Below are 19,061 nucleotides of genomic sequence, written 5' to 3'. Positions count from 1 at the left end.
ACCATATTTTGGAACTAAATAAGTTTTGGAAATTAATTTATAAAGTGGAAATTTTCCAGGTTATTAAATTGATTTAGATTATCAAACCCAAAATTTGAGATCGAATTTTTTGTTTTGTTTTTATATTAGCTTTTCACTTGTACAGGATTGATGTACACAAGTCTATTTTATGAGACTGATGGATGATGGAAGGTGATGGGCTGAGAATTTTATTTGTCCCATGGAAATTAGGGGTGACTAACAAAGAGAGATTCTATAGCCACACCAACTTTTGCTAACCCCACCTCAATTCCTATGGAAAATCAGCACACATTTTGGGGGTGGCTTTGGCAAAAGGTGTGGCGGTAGAAGCTCTCTACAACAACTTGATGGATTTTCTTTTATACCCTTGCGTTTAATGTTTGATTCACAAGAAGGACAAATAAGTATATGGCAAAGGTGACTGATTGAATGTCCAATCTGAGAGAACATTTTCATTCGAAGTTTCCACTGGTGTTGAGGATGATAGCTTATGGAGACGAGTGATAGTTTTGAAGGAAAGTGGGACGAAAGTTGTGGGATCTCGAAAGGAATCTTGAAAATCCTACCTGTGTTTAAAATAAGAACTCGGTTTAAGGTTGGAAAAGGAGATAGAGTTAGATTTTGGGAGGACTCTGGTGTGGTCACGGAACGCTTATAGAGGAATTCCCCGTCCTATATTCAATGTCACTAAAAAGGGTCTTCCAGTGTTGAGTTTTAGACGGTGGTCAGATGGGTCTTGGGATTGGGATTTTGGTTTTCAGAGATGTTTTAATGATTGGGAGTTGGTCGCGATGATGCTCAAATCTGGTTTGGTTAGATTCCAAAGATGGAAAATTCTCAGTAAAATCTTTCTATCATTCTCTAGTCAACTGTGGCCATGTGCATTTCCCAGAGTTATTGGTGTGGGGGCCGAGGATGCCGTTAAAAGTGGCTTTCTTAAGTTGGACAGCCGTGCACAACACAATTCAGACTATGGATCTCCTGACGCACGGAGGATTTTGTGGAGCTAGTTGCTGCCCCATACATCTTCGAGATGCGGAAACAGCGGATCACGTGCTTATGCATTGTCGAGTGGCAACTGAGGTGTGGAATCACTTTCTCCAAGATCGGCGAAGATGTTATTCGAATCATGGTTGAATGCTGGCAGCACCTTTCATGGTCACAAAAGAATCCTTCGGAGTTAAACTCACGTTGGTCTTTGGTTGGAATGTAATAAACGCATTTTTGAAGACAAAATTCTAGATGTTCGGTTCATCCATCGTGTTATCAATTTTAGGGCTGATGTTCTTGAAATCAAATTCATTCAAAGAATTTAAAGACTTTAGGTTCGAGGATTTTGTGTTTAAATGGGAAGGGGTTTGTGGTATTTCTACTGATTAAGCTTCTGTTTTTGTTTCCTCTCGTCTGATCACCTCGACCGATCAAGATTTCATTAATAAAATGCCTTGCTTATCAAAAACTAATAATTATGAAATTGGATGTACGACCGTTTTCGTAAATCTCAAAAAAAAAAAAATTGGTCCACTTTTTTTTTTCAATAGAGTCAACCCCATTTTTATAAAACACTCTAGACTTTATATTGATCCACCTCTTAATGGACGTAAGCACCAAAAATCAATTTTTTATGGGCTTGGGAAGACCCAATAGCCTGTTTACAAAGCCCATGATGATAAACTAAAACTAATGCTTAATTTCAACCTCTAAAATTCCCCAATCAGGCTAAATTTTTCTGAAACTGGGTATTTTGCCCCTACAGTTTCCGAGTTGACTCGTCCTATACATCTCATCTAGCATGAGATAAACCCTCTACAATTATTTAGTAATATTTATAATGTAAATAGTTTTAAAGTTCTTCATAAGATAATGTAGATTAAAAGATTATTAGTCACATGATCATATGTAACTTAAAAAAAAAAACCCCAATTGAGCCAAATTGACACTCCCTTTTGACATACGCCCCCCATCATAAAATTGTAAATCATCTACCTTGGGATACTTAGAATCATAAATCTTTTTCTTGTGTATCTCGAGACAAATGATCTACGATTCTGTGATTGGAGGCGTAGGGGGACTGTCAAATTATCACGGCTCTTTAAAAAATATCACTCAATTCATCTCGATTTTCAAATAAGATATTGTGCGAGAAGATTATATTTAATATCTTACTCATTCCTCACTCGGATGAGTCATCTTAATCTCGGACCAGATTTGAAAATATCCATACAAGGGATTATAGAGCCCATAAGATTAATTTATATAATTGAACAAATGGACCTATAATCGGTTTCGAATACATCGTGTAATCAGCCCATCAGCTGTCACTTGATTGGATGGGTGGGCCCACAAATATAAACGATAAAATTTGTTGAATTGTGGGTCCCAGTCAACTGTATACATCCCCAACAACATACATTTAAGAGAAGAGAAGAGAAGAGAGAGAAGGGTGTCTTTAAGATTTTCCTCAAAGAGACATCACTTAATATCTCATGGGACGCACGTGATTTCATCTCTTTTACACAGTGAAGTGGGTCCACAATGTATTATAGTGATTCATGCGATGCACGTGACAAGTCACACACGCACTAGAATCGAGAGAGAAAACGAAAGCAAAAGATATGATTCGGTCTTTGTTTTCAGGAAAAAGGATCGCGACGTTACCCCCTTTCATCGGGATCGCCAAAGACCTCTTTTACTTTTTCTTCCTCACAAACTGTTGTCCTTTTGTTTCTCTCTCTCTCTCTCTCTCTCTCTCTCTAATACTAAAACTACAAGATAGACAGATTTCTAATCCTTTCTTTAACAAAAGCTGCTGCTTTGTCTCTCTATCTCTTATGTTGATTGTCTTTTTCTTCCCTTCTTTAGCTTTCTTTCCATTCACGCAAGCACCAATAGTCATGACTTATCTTTCTATCAAGATTTAGTCTTTATATATGTCATGTTATATTAATAGACTATATTGTAGGTTCGAAATCATGATTTTAAATCTCGTTCGAGATCGAGACAAATCATCTCAATATTGTTCATCAACAAGACGGATTGACAAGTCATTTCAAACCTGACGTGTTTCTCAAAAGTCAATTCATTGTGTGATTGTTGAATGAGATGCTCAAATAAATTTAATGACTTGATCTCATAGACGAAACAATGAATTTTAAAATCATGATCGATATTTTATTACTTATCAAGAGAATTTTAAAAGATAAATACTATTTTATTATAATAAAAAAATAATAAAATTAAATAGCTAAATGACTGATTGAGATGAAATACTATTCTCAGATCTTCACAAATAAATTGTATTTTTAAGAAATTTATAATAGTTCCTAATGTGATGTGTCACCTCTACATATGGCAAGGAAAGGTCGGGGTCTTGATCATGTCTTTGGATTTTGTACTAAAGAGCAAGACCTATATTTTGCTCTGAATTGTTGAGAGTCGGAGTTTTAAAGTCAGATATAATTAATCAGAAACACCAACCATTAATTGAAGATTGTAGAGGAATCTCAAGTTATTATTGACGATTACAATCTGAAAACACATATCGTGCAAGAACTACCAAATGTAGCAAAATAAAATTGTGATCGATGGTTAGAATCACAGGGATGACTATCATGTGAGTGAGTAATGATTTTAAAAAGTTAGAATTGAACACAATGGTGGATTTACAGTAGGGGCAATGAGGGCACTTGTACTCACAAGAAATTTTAAAACATAAAAAGATTTATATGCTATTGTAACACAGATAACAATGAGAAAAGTAAAATATGTCGCTATTACCCCTACAAGGATTTAAAAAAGTGTAAGGAAATAAAGAATATCTTGATCGACTTGGGAAATCAAGGTATTTTTGCAGGTATACTCTTAGTAATCAAAGAACTTCATATCGAAGTGAGAACACGTGATTCAAAACAACAATACAATCCCATGGGATTAAGAATTTTTGACTCTACAAGTTAAATTTGACCGATTGTTGAATCTATACTTTTATTAATAAATCAAATAATATTTAAATTAATTATTTAATCATAAATAAGTTGTCTATGATGAGTAAGAAGTGGTCCAACATTGCGTTTGCCTCACTCGAGTTTTTTTTTCATCTAATCACAATAATTCATCGATTATATTAATCTCAAAAAGGATTTGTCTCATGTTTGAGACCATGGTTTAGGAAGCGTAAGTCTTGAGTTTGAATCACTTTTTAGGAGTCACCTTCGGGGATTTATCTCAGAAATTATCTGATGTGTGTGGTTGGAGGGGACCATACTTGGCAAAGGTGTAATCAGGTAATCTAAGAGAATCGAACATCTCGATTACAAAAAAAAATAATAATAATAATAATAAAATAAATAAATAAATAAAAACGATTATTACTTTTATAGTAAAGATATTCCACATTATGCCAAGGCCTATATATATGTTTAGAACTGCTTTGACCGTAGATTTGTCTAAAGAGGAAAACTTATTTTAATGTCAGATGATGATGTTGTGTTGTCTAGCATAGAAGCAAATACCGCACGTGGGAGTGGGACATGTTTGAGACATGAGGGGACGTGGTTTCACGTGCCATTGCTGAGCCTTCCCATGCGGTTCGTGTGAAGTATAACAAACCGTTAATTATTGGCATGCTTTGGCCTTGGCATGTTTAATATTAGCTGTTTTATGGGCCCACACACACATCTATTATACAACTACAATTTGTATGTATTTGTGAACAACCGTACAGTGACGCAATGATAATTGTCATATAACAATATCTTGTCAGTTACATTTATGTCAACGAGGATCAAATCTCTTCCTTCTTGTGGGCCCGGATCCAGATCATGATCTCATTCGATTGGGTGGTGGTCGTATAAGGGTTTGTTTGAATTTGATTTTTTATCCCAGTTTACTACGAATAAGCAGATTTTCAGATTTTTTTTTTTTTTAGGATGCCAAGAAAAATTGATTTTAGAATATAGAATCATAATTCACTTTTGTTAATTGTTTTTCTATTGGAATGTTAATTGGGCCCACTAATCTCGTTTAAATCACCCAAAAAAAAAAAAATGAGGTTAGGTTTTAATCCGAAGCCCATAAAGATAGGATTAGGCTCAAATTGTTTAGCCCTATCAAATTTGAATCAATTTGGAGAACAACAATACTCAATCCAACTAGCTATCCCAAAGTATATAACAAAAAAGAGTCGTGATAATCTAACGTCCCCCCTACACCCCCATCAGATAATCGTAGATCATTTGCCTCGGGATAGACAAGAAAAAGATTTATGATTTATGTATCCCGAGACAAATGACTTACGGTTAGAGGGAGAGTGTCAGAAAATCATCATTCAACAAAAAAATTACCTAAACATATTATAAAATAAAAAGGTTGCCATCCTTCTCTTACTCTTATAAACAAGATTAATAACATAAATCACTGATAAAAGGTACAACAATGACACAAATTCCTACTAATGTTAAAAAAAAAAAAAAAAACCCAATATCATAAGAATTGCTTTTGTAATCAGAACCAAACATCCTATCGGATTTTTGAATCAAATAATGGGGAAATTTTATGTTCTAGAGTTAAAAAAAAAAAATTCCCCCAACTAAATTTTGTATTCTAAGATTATTATTATTATTATTATTTTTTGAGTATAAGCTGTGGGCCATGGTTGAGCAGTCCCAATCAATGGGTTGATGCATCGAATGTATGACACGTGGGTTTTTCGATGCATTGAATCAGAACTTGAAGAAAATGATCTTCAACAATAACTTAAGCTTATGGCCCACTAGTTTCTTTGCCGAGACAGATACTGAAATAAAATTAAGTGGTCCAACTTCATTACCTGCAAATGTGTGGTACTGGTCTGAACCAAGGTTCAATCAAATTGTGACCACTGTTTCGAGCCCTTTATGGTTAGCCACAACAGCAGCACTAATTTGAACTTCTGGGTCAGTCAGAGTGCCATGGTCGGATTGCTAGGTCACCTTGCATGGTTGGTAAGAGACATACCCTCATTAATGAGATATTATGTAAACTAATTAGCAACATCTAGCATTAATTGTCACCATAATATAAACAAATATATTTACAAATAATCTCTCCCAATTAATTAATAAAGCCTTAATTAATAGTCAACACAAATTAGTCTATCGATCGAACGATTATAATCGATTAGTGGGTCAACGTAAAAGGCGTGTGATCGATGACGTGTTTCACATTGATTTGATGGTTGAGGGAACATAAGGACAAGATTTTATACACGACGTGGGCTTTTCATGGAGTGAAATAGATTTGTCGTGTGGGAATTTGCCAAGATTAATGGTTTTGAGGCCACGAAAAAGAAACGACTTAGAGATGGCACTCTTTTTCTCTTCAAGAAGATTGCGATTAATTTCCTTTTCGTAAGAACTTGGCTCCGCGATGGGTCGCCGCCACCAAAAGGAGTGGTGCAAATAAGATCATCGAAAAAATGTAATTGAGTGGTAGTCTACTACCTAATATTCTTTGAAAAATATGTCATGGGAGTGTCAACGACATTGTTCAGTGGGTCCGAAAATTCGGTGGGAATCAAATCAATCTAAACCTAATTGTTTTTTTCCGCTTATGTTTCTTTCAATCATTTTTTGCAACAAGAAGCAAGTGAACATCGTCATTCGTTTAACTAGACTATAAGAGTCTCCTCACATGCTATAAAAACCTTTGAAAACCAATATTCCCATGTATTTATTTTATTATAAATTTGATTTGATTCTAAAATTTTGAATCTGATCTATAATGGGGTCGGGTTGGATCATGGCTTCAAAACTCATCCGAGACCAAGACGTATCGTCTGCACATGTCGTCTCGGTATTGCCCAACAATGAGACAGACAGACAAGTCGATGTATCGGATGAGATTTAAAACCCACGTTTATTTTTGTTGGGGCAAATAAGAGTAATTTTTTTTTTTTTTAAGTGCCCTCACTGTAAATTTGCCTCGGCCAAGAAATATCGGTAATTTACAATTTTACGACGAAAAAATGTTCAAATTCAATGGCTAGAAATCACCTCTCTCTCGTCGTGCTCAATTTTGTTTTTAAAATCTACCGTACGTAATATGAGCCAAATATTTGCAAGTCACTAACCCAAAAGACTAAGAACATTTGACAAAGAGTAATCTGACACCCCACGTGACTTTCTCCCCAATACATCCCTAACGTGGCATGTGCCAAAATCATAGATTTATTTTATCGGGATACACAATTGTACATATTTATGGGATGTGCAGTGTGTATCCCGAGAAAAATCTATGGCCACACCAAGGGGTGTATACTATGTGGGAGTATCAAATTATCACAAATCTTTGACAAAACTAGCGACGGGGAGTGTAGGATCTAAACTCAAACAACCTAAGATGAGTTGTGATTTTTTGACGCCCCCCTTTGACATACACCCCCCTAACGTGGCATAGGCTTGGATCATAGATCTTTTTTCTCGGTATATACATTCTCATAAATATGTGCAATTGTGTATCCCAAGAAAAAATATATGATTCTAACACATGCCACATCAGGGAGCGAATGTCATAAGGGTGTCAGAAAATCATTATTCATCTAAAATTTGTTTTACTATATGGTTAAATAGGCTATGGGAAAATAATTCAAAGAGCAATCAAACCCAAATTCTTCGAAAATGGAGTCTACATTCAAAAATAATATTTGGAGAGAAATTTTCTTCTTAAAGTGCATAATTGAATTAGACCCTGATGTGAATGGAATCTAGGCTGCCCAATTTCCTCATTAGCCATGATCTGAACTGAATCTATCTCTCATTCAAAAGCTCCTATTTTTATCCATCATTAGGTGGTTACAAAGAGAATATTGTTAGTTTCCAGAATTGGTTGGTAGTGGCGTGCCCATTACTACCTAATCAAGTAATTATCGCAACTCTCACTATCAATCAAAATCATACTTGATTATGCTAATTTTGGATTATATATATATAGTACTAGATTTGAAATTGATGAAAATCAAAATCACTGTATATTAGGGACGTATTCGTTGAATTTTTTTAAAGAAAAGAGATCTACAAGAACATGAATTGAGATGGCAAGGACAAATGTGTACTATAACCAATGCATTACTTTAGATAGAATTTGAAAAAAAAAAAAAAAAACAAAATTCATTCAAACACCCCCTACAAATTATAGGAGTAAGGCATTATTGACGAAAAAGATGGGTATTTGAGTCAAATACGGCTCCATAATATTATTTCTTTTGAGGACTCAAATAAGCTCCTCAGGAAGTGGTAGGTTAAGTGTTTGAAACCCCATGGAGCAATGAATTCCTTGGGGCCACCCTTCAGGGTCTGTTTGACCCTTGACTTAACCAGTTGCATGTACTACTTTTCGAGGGGGGATAGTGCGTTTGACCATGGGATTAGTCTCACTTGACAGGCGGGGATATCCAATTAAAAAATAAATAAAAAAGCAAAATTTCACACAATTAAAAAGGGAAATCAGTGACTGATTCCCTCATAAATTGATGAAGTATTCGTAATTTGCAGGGATTGAAGAACCAACTAATCTTTATAAATAAGACCTCAAAGGAGGGGAAAATATACATAATTTTTTATACTCACATTATTACTCTGTCGAATTGTTGATTAACTTAAGTATCTGAGAGTTTTCTTGACAGGATAATTGATCTAGGTTTGTCCAAGGGCTTCTCTTACATTGTGAGCTTTAAATTCCAAACAAAATCATAAACAGGATAAAAATAAAATAACTTGCATAGAACACATCAAGATCTACATGGTTTGACAATATCAACATCTACGGATGAGATGTGTGCAATTCTATATTTGATTTAACTCTCATTGAATCCTAAAATGAGTCTCATTTTGCATATACACCTACAATTTAAAAATCTAAATTACTCTTGATATTCTTAAATTATGTATAATTGTACGGTTCTTTCATAGTGTATGATACTTTCTTGATGATCAATTGAGAAGTAGAATCAAGACATCTGTCATAAAGAGACTGGATGGAATGAATAATTCTTAGAGTTGGCAGTAGTACCAAATCATATTCTTTTTTATAATTTTAATTCTTTTACATATATATTTAAAAGTTGGCGGTAAAGCGAAGGAAGACTGCATGTGATAAGAGAGAGAAGAGGGAGGTGTTTGGAAGTCTCCTAACCATAAAAACAAATGAGAGAGAGAAAATAAATAAATAAATAAATAAGTGAGAGTGAACAGATAGCATTGCAGTTTCTCTCTTAAGATAAAGATAAAATGCCACGAGCGCAATCATTAGCACATCTAAGCCCCCCACTAAGCTCTCTCTCTCTCTCTCACTAATCGAAATATTTTATAGTGGTTGGATGGACCACGGTTCAATATTGGTAGGACCAATTGGTATTTATTTAGAATAGTAAGTATCTGACGACCCTTCTGACACACGTCACCTACGCCCCCATCACATAACCGTAAATCATTTGATGAGGGTTGGGGGGGTGTTTGTCAAGGGAGGTCATGTTATTGCGACTCGTTTATTTATTCGGGAAAATTACTTAAAAGGACCGTTGCAGAAGATGTTCTTTCTAGATAGGCATTAAGCTTTTAGTAATTTTTTTTCTTTTCTTGACAGTCCTGGGCCTCATCACTCACATTTCTCCTGATTGAATGTTCTAATTGTTTGAATTCATTATTTTCATCCAAATATTATTATTTTTTTTTTTGGATTTTTGTCATCTCAATCGAGTTTTAGAGACTTCATACTATTGGAAAGGATTTAAGAAGGAAGAGCAAGTTATTTTCAAATATTTTGAAAATATATGTAAAAAACTAGAATTTTTTCACTTTTTGGATGAAAATCAATCAAAAATGGTTCTTTTGAGTTGAAATGATCTAAACATTTCATTATCTCAAGTTTTTAGTCGATCTTTCCATGTATTTTAGTCGAAAAAACTCGAAAATTGAAAAATGAGTGAATTTTACAAGTGTCGAATTCACCACTTTTTATTTAAAAAGTGGTGATTCAACAATAAATAAAAAGCCTCGAGTTTAACATCAAATAAAAAGTGATGAACTCAAAACCAAATTTTAGTGAGTTTAACAGTAAAAATTGTGTACTCGACAGTAAATAAAAAACATCGAGTTCGACAGTAAATAAAAGTGGTGAACTCAATGGTAAATAGTGGTGAGTTCGCCAATAATGAGGGACCATTTAGAAAAGAATAGCTTACTAAATATCCTGCTTAGCTACTATTGAAATTTTAGCGACTATTTAAAAAAGATGTTCATCCGCGAGGGTCTTTAAATAATATCCCTATTTATTAACGTCTTGTTTGGACGGTTGTCGTCCAACAAAAGTGTTTCTATATAGGAAAAATTAATTAAAGGAATCTGGTGGAGGAATTTCTTTCTAATTAGTCCTTTCGTTTTATGAAGTTGTTTGATAATCCATTTTGTAAAACTTTCTTTTCTTAATGGTCCATCAACTTCATCTCTGGTTAAAATATTTTTGAAACACCCAAACTACGAAATTTTCATCTTCTTTATACACTCAGGTTTTCCAATGACGATTACAATCATTTCCAATGTTTTTTTTTGTTTTAATTTATTTATAGTGAATGACAAATAAAAACGATATACTTCTAATTTTGAACATTTGGATGTAGTTTTTGATTTATTTCGACAATTTATTACAAAAATGAAGAGTGAAACTGAGATTCAATTTTTTTTTTATAATGTCAATCTCATCGATTTTTATTGTTGAGTTCAACGATTTTAAAAAAAATGTTAAACTCGACAATAAAAATTAATAAGTTTGGAGGGTCCAACTCAAAACCAATTGGCAATGAGTAGAGAGGCCCTAGAGCTTGTAAGTAGAAAGACAAGGCAATTAGGGTCCAATGTGAGACTAAACTCAACACCCCCGCACGTGTGGATCGGACAGGGCCAAAACACGTACATATATGAATTGGGTGACATGGCGAAGAGACAGGCTTGCCCTGATACCATAATGCATTTGGGGGTCTAAATAAAAATCAATTGCCAACGAGTAGAGAAGCCCAAGAGCTTGTAAGTAGATAGACAAGACAATGAGGGTTTGATGTGGGATTAAACTCAATAAAAATGTTGAACTAAAAAATAAAAAGTGGTGAGGTCGATGCTAGTAAAATCCATCAATTTTTTGTTTTTCAAGTTTTCCATCTAAGATACAAGGAAAGACCGACTAAAAACTTGACATAACGACTTGTGTAGATGATTTCAAACCAAGAGAATCCCCTTTGATCGATTTTCATCTAAAAATAAAGTAAAAGAATTGAAAAAAATCATAACTTTTTACATACATCTTGAAAATACTTGAAAAATCCCTTGAAAATGACTTCTTCCTTCTCAAATCCTTTCCATTAAAATGGAGTCTCCGAAACTTGATGGGGATGTCGAAAATCAATTTTTTTTTTTTGACGAAAATGATGAATTTGAATGGTTTCAACATTTCAACCGTGAGAAATGTCTAGAGTGAGATTCATGGACTAATTAGAAATAAAATTTTACTAAATTGACTATTAAGAAAAGTCCTAAAACTTGGGGATTGATTAGAAATAAATTCTTTCCCCAAAGTCCTTTAAGTAATTTTTTTGAGGGGGTGGGGGCTAAGAAAGTGGGGATTCAATGGGATTTGTACTTAGGTTATGGGATCAATTCTCCTCGAGCCTTTTACCAATTCGCTAAGTTTATGGTTTTTATGATTGTAGAAAATTTGCTTTTAAAGGAACAAGAATTCCATAGGAAAATGGCAATGAAAAACTAAATGGATAATTATAAAAGCACCTGAGGAATTAATAAGGGCAATCCGTACCATAGCCGAATTGTTATGTTTTACATGGATTAAAAGTTTTGGAATGAGCTGATTTTTGGTGAGGAGATAATCCTTACAAAAAATCAACTCATTTTGAAACTTTTAACCCCATCAAAGCAAGTTCAAGAACTATAAATCATCCATTTATTTTTTTGTAAACCAATTTTGATGGAGTTAGAAGTTTCGAAATTGGCTGATTTTGGTGAGGATGATCTCCTCATGATAGAGATCATCCTCACAAAAATTTAGCTAATTTCCATACTTTTAACCCATATAAGACAAAACAATTCTACTATGAGTGGATTGCACTTATTAATTTGTGGGGTGCTTTTAAAATTACCCAAACTAAATTCCGTGGGAAAATCAATTCCTCCGTTTGGTTGCGCATAGAAAGATGTCAAAAAGAGAGTTGGCTTTTAATTTTGGGGTTGAGGAGAAATCTTATGAGAAAATCATTAATAAGAGGTGAAAAATAATCCTACTTCGGGTTGGAAAATAAAATTTTGGGGAAATACTCAATCACATGCTTAAATATTGTGTTCCCGAGAGTGCAATCGTACAAACCCTAAATTTTATTAGATTCTAACAAACTTCAAAAGCATAAATCTGGTTCGGACAAATCCACTTTTGGCCCATTTTCAATTTATGATTTTGATAAAGTTGAGGCACCACCAAACGACCCTTAATAATTTATTAAAAAACAACAAAATTACAAGATAAATTTGGATTTGTATCTTGGACAAACCATGGCTTTGAAATGTTGGAGATCCACCTAAATATACTTCACTAAGCTCATCATGCTTTTATTTCCTATTTTACCCTATAAGATCTCATAGAAGGTTAAATTCAACAAGTGGCCCACTAATTGACCAATATATGTATAGATGGGTCATCCTTTATGATATGGGATAGGGTCATCCTGGAGCCAGCTACATCAATTATGTCCCCCAAACAATAATGAAGAATGATATTTTTTTTTACCAACCTCAAGGTTAAAAAGAGGAATTATTGTGCAAGAGAACTTTAGTACCAAAATTGTGCTAATTATATGTTTTAATGCACAAATATGAAGATTTCAAAGCCTTGTAGTGATTATGTGGATAGCTTATCCATTAATCTCAAAGATTTGCTCAACTTGAAAGAGATTCTTCTTTATCACTAATTAGTATTACACTTTACTCTTTTCAAATCCCATTCATTAGAGTTGTTAATGGATGCGTTCGGATTGGATTAGGGTTGATCTGGGACCAATTTAGTATTTAATATATTGGGTCCTTATCAGAATGAGTTCTTATAACGTTTCATCGGATTCGGTCGGATTCATATCCAATTTGTAGATTTTGGAATGGGCCCCTCTATATTTAATAAGGATCATTCAAGTAGAGGACCATCTGTTGAATCATATAAGTAAATCAACTATGATAGTAGAGTAAGTGTTGTTCTTGGATAGATGGTTGATGTACATAAGTAGGATTGTCAATGGATTGAGTTCTGGTCGGATTGGGGTTGATCTAAAACTAATTAGATAAGATTCGAACCTTGTCAGATTAAATTCTTTATTGGGTCTCAGTATTAGGGTTCCTTTCTTATCTGATGACAATCGAATCAAATATACAAAATATAAGTAAACTTTATATATTTTAACAAACCATATGATCTAAGTTACTTAATTTCTCATATTTTATTTGATTGAGTCTTATCAGAAAACATATTAGGACATGATTTATGTATATTTTTATAAAATTTTTTATGATGGGGTTCTGAACTCGTAGAATCAACCAGCAGGTACGAGCGGGTTTTATCAAGACCTCTCCCTTTGGAAGGATGTCCTGGCTACTTCGCACTAACGCTTGTTGGTTGACATAATTGATGTATAATTAATTATTCGGATCACAATGAATGATGATTTTAAAATAGATTGAATTTCAAATCTGATCCTTCGTCAGCTCTTGATGCAATTTTCGAGGACGATGATCATGTTTATAAGTGGGCCATTTTTCCGATCTACATCAAGATATAAAGAAAAAAAAAAAAAAATAGAGAGAGAGAGAGAGAGAATAGGAAGATTGATGAGCATGAGCTTGACTAGATGAAATGATGTGGGTGCGTTGGTAATCCTTCTTTGTCTGGAAAGGTGTCCATTAAGAATCCACCCCCTCGTGTGCTTCCCACCACTTTAAGTCTAAATTTGCTGCGGCAAGCCACATAAAAACAGTTATACAAAACTCTGTATCGTGCACCACGTGTCCACAATCAAATTATAATATTCTTTAACTAATATATTTCGAGATTACAAGAATACCATCGTGTTTGCAAGTAATGTCGATTAAGTCCTGAGAATGGCTTGGTAGGAAGAATAAAAGGAAAGATTTTTCCTAATTATTGTTTCCTTTGTCTTTCACTCTTATATTAGTTAAGTTCACATCATCGGGACTTTGACAGCTCAATTGGATCTCATGACCTAACTTTCCCAATATAAAAAAAGAGATGAGCCAATGACATTAGATCCATATCTCATGGTTTTGAGCCATAATAGTAATTTGGAATAATTTGGTGTTTGTCTGTTTATTTGGTTTTTTTTTTTTTTTTTTTTTTAATTTTTAGGAGTCATTTGTTAGGTTGAATAGAGTCTCTTGACTCATTTATTATATATGTTTCATGACTTATCAATTTTAATACTATGAGTTGTAATTTTTTAATTAGAATTTTTTCACTTGATATGTACTCGACTGATGTGGTAAGGGTACAAAATCATAAATCTTTTTCTTCGTGATTCACAAGGAAATGATCAATACTTCTGTACCCTTAGCATGTCAATCGAGTACAGATCAAGTTAAAATTTTAGAGTCAGAAAATCATTAGTTTAATATTATTTATGTCTGCTACACTTCCAAATTACTTGCTATATGAAATAGATTTTTGGGAGTCTACTAAAAATTATTGGTAGTTATTGAAAATAAATAAAAAAAGATTATGATGATGAAGATGTTCCTCATATTATTTCATCATCCTAGAAGGGAAATTTCAATGATGAGATTAGTACTCTTAAAGACTCCTTTGAAAAATCGATGTTAGACGCATCTATGGGAATGCAAGCACCACCACTTCAAGAAGTTCCCCACATGTCCCTTAATGAAGTCACTCTACCATTAATCTCCTAGAAAACATGTAATGCCCGATTGGATTTACATTTAAAAAATAAATTGTGTTGGAGTGACCTTAAGATTGTATCTCATATCGCACATCCTGACGTGAAAGTGGGTGGAAGTCATAGATGCTTTTGACTCGTATCTCGATGAAAGTATCTATGATTTTTGCATGCTTTCACATTAGGATGTGCGATATGAGGTACAATCTTGAGGTCACTTCAGCATTATTCTAAAAAAATAAAAAATACTTTCACGCTTTTATATGAAGTATAGACTTGCTTTATGGTTCTAACATAAAGGTTTGGAAGAATATGATAGAAATATTAATTTAGGAGGGATTTTCCCATATTGAATCACTTTTTTATTTATATATTTAGTGACTTAAATACCCCTATATATAATGCTTCTAAAACATTAACTTAAATACATAGTGACACTTTTAATACAATTAACTTTCTTCCAATTAATTATGCCGGAAGTTTGAGTCCATCCGTTCACACTGTTCCCATTCTTTCCCTACATTCGAAGTTTCAACTTTTCTTTCTAAAAGAGAGAGTGCAGCGTTGAAGGTTTCTTCCAGAATTTAATTAGAATTTACTAGTTTCAAATTTCAAAACCAAGAGGACATAAAAGGAAAGTTACGTCATTTCTAACGAAAATAAGGGTACCCCCAAGGCACAAAAAAAGTAGTAACATTCATCACACGTCATCAAATGCCACCCTGGCATTGATGCCAGCTAGGACTAAATGCACACGCGTGAGCCCTTTAAAACCCACTCTCTCTTCTCCACACTCCAGTCCTCCCCAGGCGTGGCATTAGGCTTTCATTACTCTCTCTCTCTCTCTCACTCTCACTCTACATCCAAATTTCTTCGACAACCAAAAACCAGAAAAAAGAAGCCTTCGAGTATCAATCGATTACTTTGTCTGCTAATGCTTTCGTCCCATTCTCATTCACTCAGAGTTAACAGAGTGTTTGTGAAACAGAGAAACATGAAATTTCTTCCAGAAATCTGTCTCTCACTCGTGACCTTGGCCTTGTTTGTGCTTGATTAATTGATCTTTATTGCAGCTTTTGATTCCTTCTGAGCAGACAACAAACGGAAACAATCTCAAAAACTCTTCTTTTTTTTTCTTGTTCATCTTTTATCTTTTTGTTCTATAAAAAATTATGGATCAGTGGACGAAATCATTACGAGAAGATAAATTTCAGCACAGGAAGAATCCATCATTCTCTTCTACTCTTCTTGACGCTATTTATCGTTCAATCGACGAAGGAGACGAAGGTGAAGAAGAATTGGTTCTCTATAGAGAAAACATGAAAAAGAACCAAAGCAGCAACAACAATACCTTCAGAGGTGCATCAAAAAGCGTGAAAGAAGAAGAGATGGCGAATTTTAGACAAGCTTGTATGATCGAGAAATGGATGGAAAAGAAGGTGAGCGAGAAAGTTGTTATTAGGCGAAAATCGGTTCCTGATTTCGATCGAAAACTACAAAATGATCGTTCTCGCTCTTCAATGGTGTTCCATTCGACTTCAAGCTCTTCTGATTCAAGCTGTGGAGGAGCTTTTTCTTCCTCAGAAGCCGAGTCTGGTTACGGATCAAGATCTAGATCATCATCTCTAACTTCACAGAAACTAAAACCGGTTCGAACAAGTGCTTCGGTTCCTTCTGAGAGAACAGAGAGGTCTCTTCACTCTGAACAGAGATCAAACATCTATGAAACTAAGCAGAAGCCGAAGCACGAAGGAGGCTTCAACAAGACGAAATCAAGAGCTTTGAAGATCTACGGAGATCTAAAGAAGGTCAAACAACCAATCTCTCCAGGAGGACGACTCGCTACTTTCCTCAACTCGATCTTCACAGCTGGAAGCACAAAGAAAGCGAAAATCGGTGAAGAAATCATAAATTCTGAGAGGAAATCGAAATCCACGCAAACATCAACTTGTTCTTCGGCTTCTTCGTTTTCGAGATCTTGTTTAAGCAAAACTCCTTCTTCGAGAGGAAAATCCATTAATGGCGGCATTAAGAGATCAGTCAGATTTTATCCTGTTAGTGTGATTGTGGATGAAGATTGTCGTCCGTGTGGACACAAATCTCTTTACGAAGATGATCCAAAATTAATGTCGATTAACGAAGAACTCAAATTCCATCTTGTGGAGAAGAATCGAAGAGTTGAAGAAGCTGCGAGAGATCTTCTCGAAGGTTATGGAATTTCTCGAGATAAATCTGATTTCGATATGAGAGATAGTTATCAAGATGATGATGATGATGACGTGGCAAGTTGTTCGAGTTCTGATCTCTTCGAACTCGATAATCTTTCAGCGATTGGGATCGAGAGGTACAGAGAAGAGCTTCCAGTGTACGAAACTACGCATCTCGCGACGAATCGAGCAATCGCTAATGGTTTCATTTTGTAGATCTTTTATAAAAAAAAAATCTCAAACAAAGAAGAAAAATGGAAAATTTTTATCTTTTTAATTACTGGTTTGGGGGTTTACAATCAGAGAATAAATCTTCTTTTTTTAATTTTAATTTCTTTATTTTAGTTCAATTTCAGTGTTTGTTTCCGTGAATTTTTGTTTTTTTTTTGTCGAATTTGAAGAATCTGAAATCTCTATTTCGAGAGAAGAAGATGAAATCCAGATTAAAGTGAAAAAAAAAAAAAGAGTAAAGAAGCAATGAAGAATCGAGATCGCGTTCACACTGTAAACAGTTGAAGAAGAAGACGAAGAGGAGGTAAAGTAGAGCAAATCTTCTAACATGAGATAGAGAGAAAGCGAATAGCTTTAGCTTTCTCTGCTTCGAGTGGGCCCTCTCACTTCACCTTACTTGAACATTGGAGACATCATCGAAGATTACATTTTTGAATCTATTGGGGTTGGGGCGTGTTTGATGGCAAAGATTATGGATCTTAATTGTCATCGAGATCTGAGTTCATAATCTCAACGAACATTAAAGTCTTGTATGTCAGTCTGACTTTCCTACCATATATCGTTAATTTAGTCGATTTTAACATACTAAACGTTTGGGTTGATCTTTGTCTCTTTCAACGATTCGACTATTTTTGGACTATTTGATTGTTGCGACTTATGATTTGTTAATCGCTTAGTTCCAAAATCAACTCCATTTGATGATTTTCACAGTTCCAAAGCATTGATTCGCACATGCCGTTGGTAATGGTGATTTTCCTTATCAAACAAAAACTGAATTTTTATAAGAAAAACGCTAGAGTGACTAAGCATGACATTGGGTTGGACACTAAGATGACGTGGAGGCGTGCTTGAAATCGTAGATACTTTACAATCGTATCGAAAAACATTTATGATTCTAAGCACACCATCACATCAGCTAAGTGTCGAATTCAATGTCGTAGGAGATCAATTTAATATTATTCTTTATTTATGTAAAAAAGAACTATTCGAGTGACTATGAAAGACACCATATTAAACTGACAGAGAGGTGTCTATCCAAAGAATCATTGATGCGTTTACCTCATATATCGAGGCAAAGTGTCTTTGGTTTCGTGCGCACCTCCACATCAAATTAGTGTCGGTAATGTACTGCATAGTCACTTTTTCGGTATAATTCAATATAAGGTTCTACCCTTTATTTAAAATCAGTATTTTTTAAGTATCATTAAAATTTTGAAATACTAAAAATATCCCATTAAAACTTAATTTATGAAACATTATTATACAATTTTATTTCCAAATCTCAAGAAATAAATGAAGAAGAAGATGAGAAAATTTACACTTTATTGATAATCTCAAAATTCTTAAACATTGTGACATCCTCACTTATTTTATAGTAATCATACTTAATCAATTTGTCTTCCTTTAAAAAAAAAATGATAATTTGTAGGTTGAGAATGAGATTAGTTATAACTATAATATTGGACACATGTCAAGCATGAAAGGGCTTTCAGCCCATCATTATAGGTCTAATCAATAGCTAGATTCAATAAGTCAAAAAAATTAAAAATCTTTTGAAGGCTTGAACTTAAAACAAGAACATATAAATAAGTTTTAAATGTTCTATAAGGTCTAAT

The 19,061-nt window shown here is 34.2% G+C and overlaps 1 protein-coding gene across 1 annotated transcript; it reads left to right on the top strand.

Annotated features, from left to right (window-relative positions):
* Positions 1–15,817: 15,817 nt before the first annotated feature.
* On the top strand, positions 15,818–17,545 carry LOC147388451 (protein BIG GRAIN 1-like A). Its single transcript, XM_086419340.1, has one exon. It carries the CDS (start codon positions 16,180–16,182, stop codon positions 17,428–17,430), a length of 1,251 nt encoding a protein of 416 aa, XP_086275466.1. The 5' UTR covers positions 15,818–16,179; the 3' UTR covers positions 17,431–17,545.
* Positions 17,546–19,061: the final 1,516 nt, after the last annotated feature.

The sequence above is a fragment of the Akebia trifoliata genome, chromosome 12 (assembly GCF_017979445.1).
Source record: "Akebia trifoliata isolate Shusen 1 chromosome 12, ASM1797944v1, whole genome shotgun sequence".
NCBI classification, from domain to species: Eukaryota; Viridiplantae; Streptophyta; class Magnoliopsida; order Ranunculales; family Lardizabalaceae; genus Akebia; species Akebia trifoliata.
This window is presented reverse-complemented; position numbering and strand designations above follow the sequence as displayed.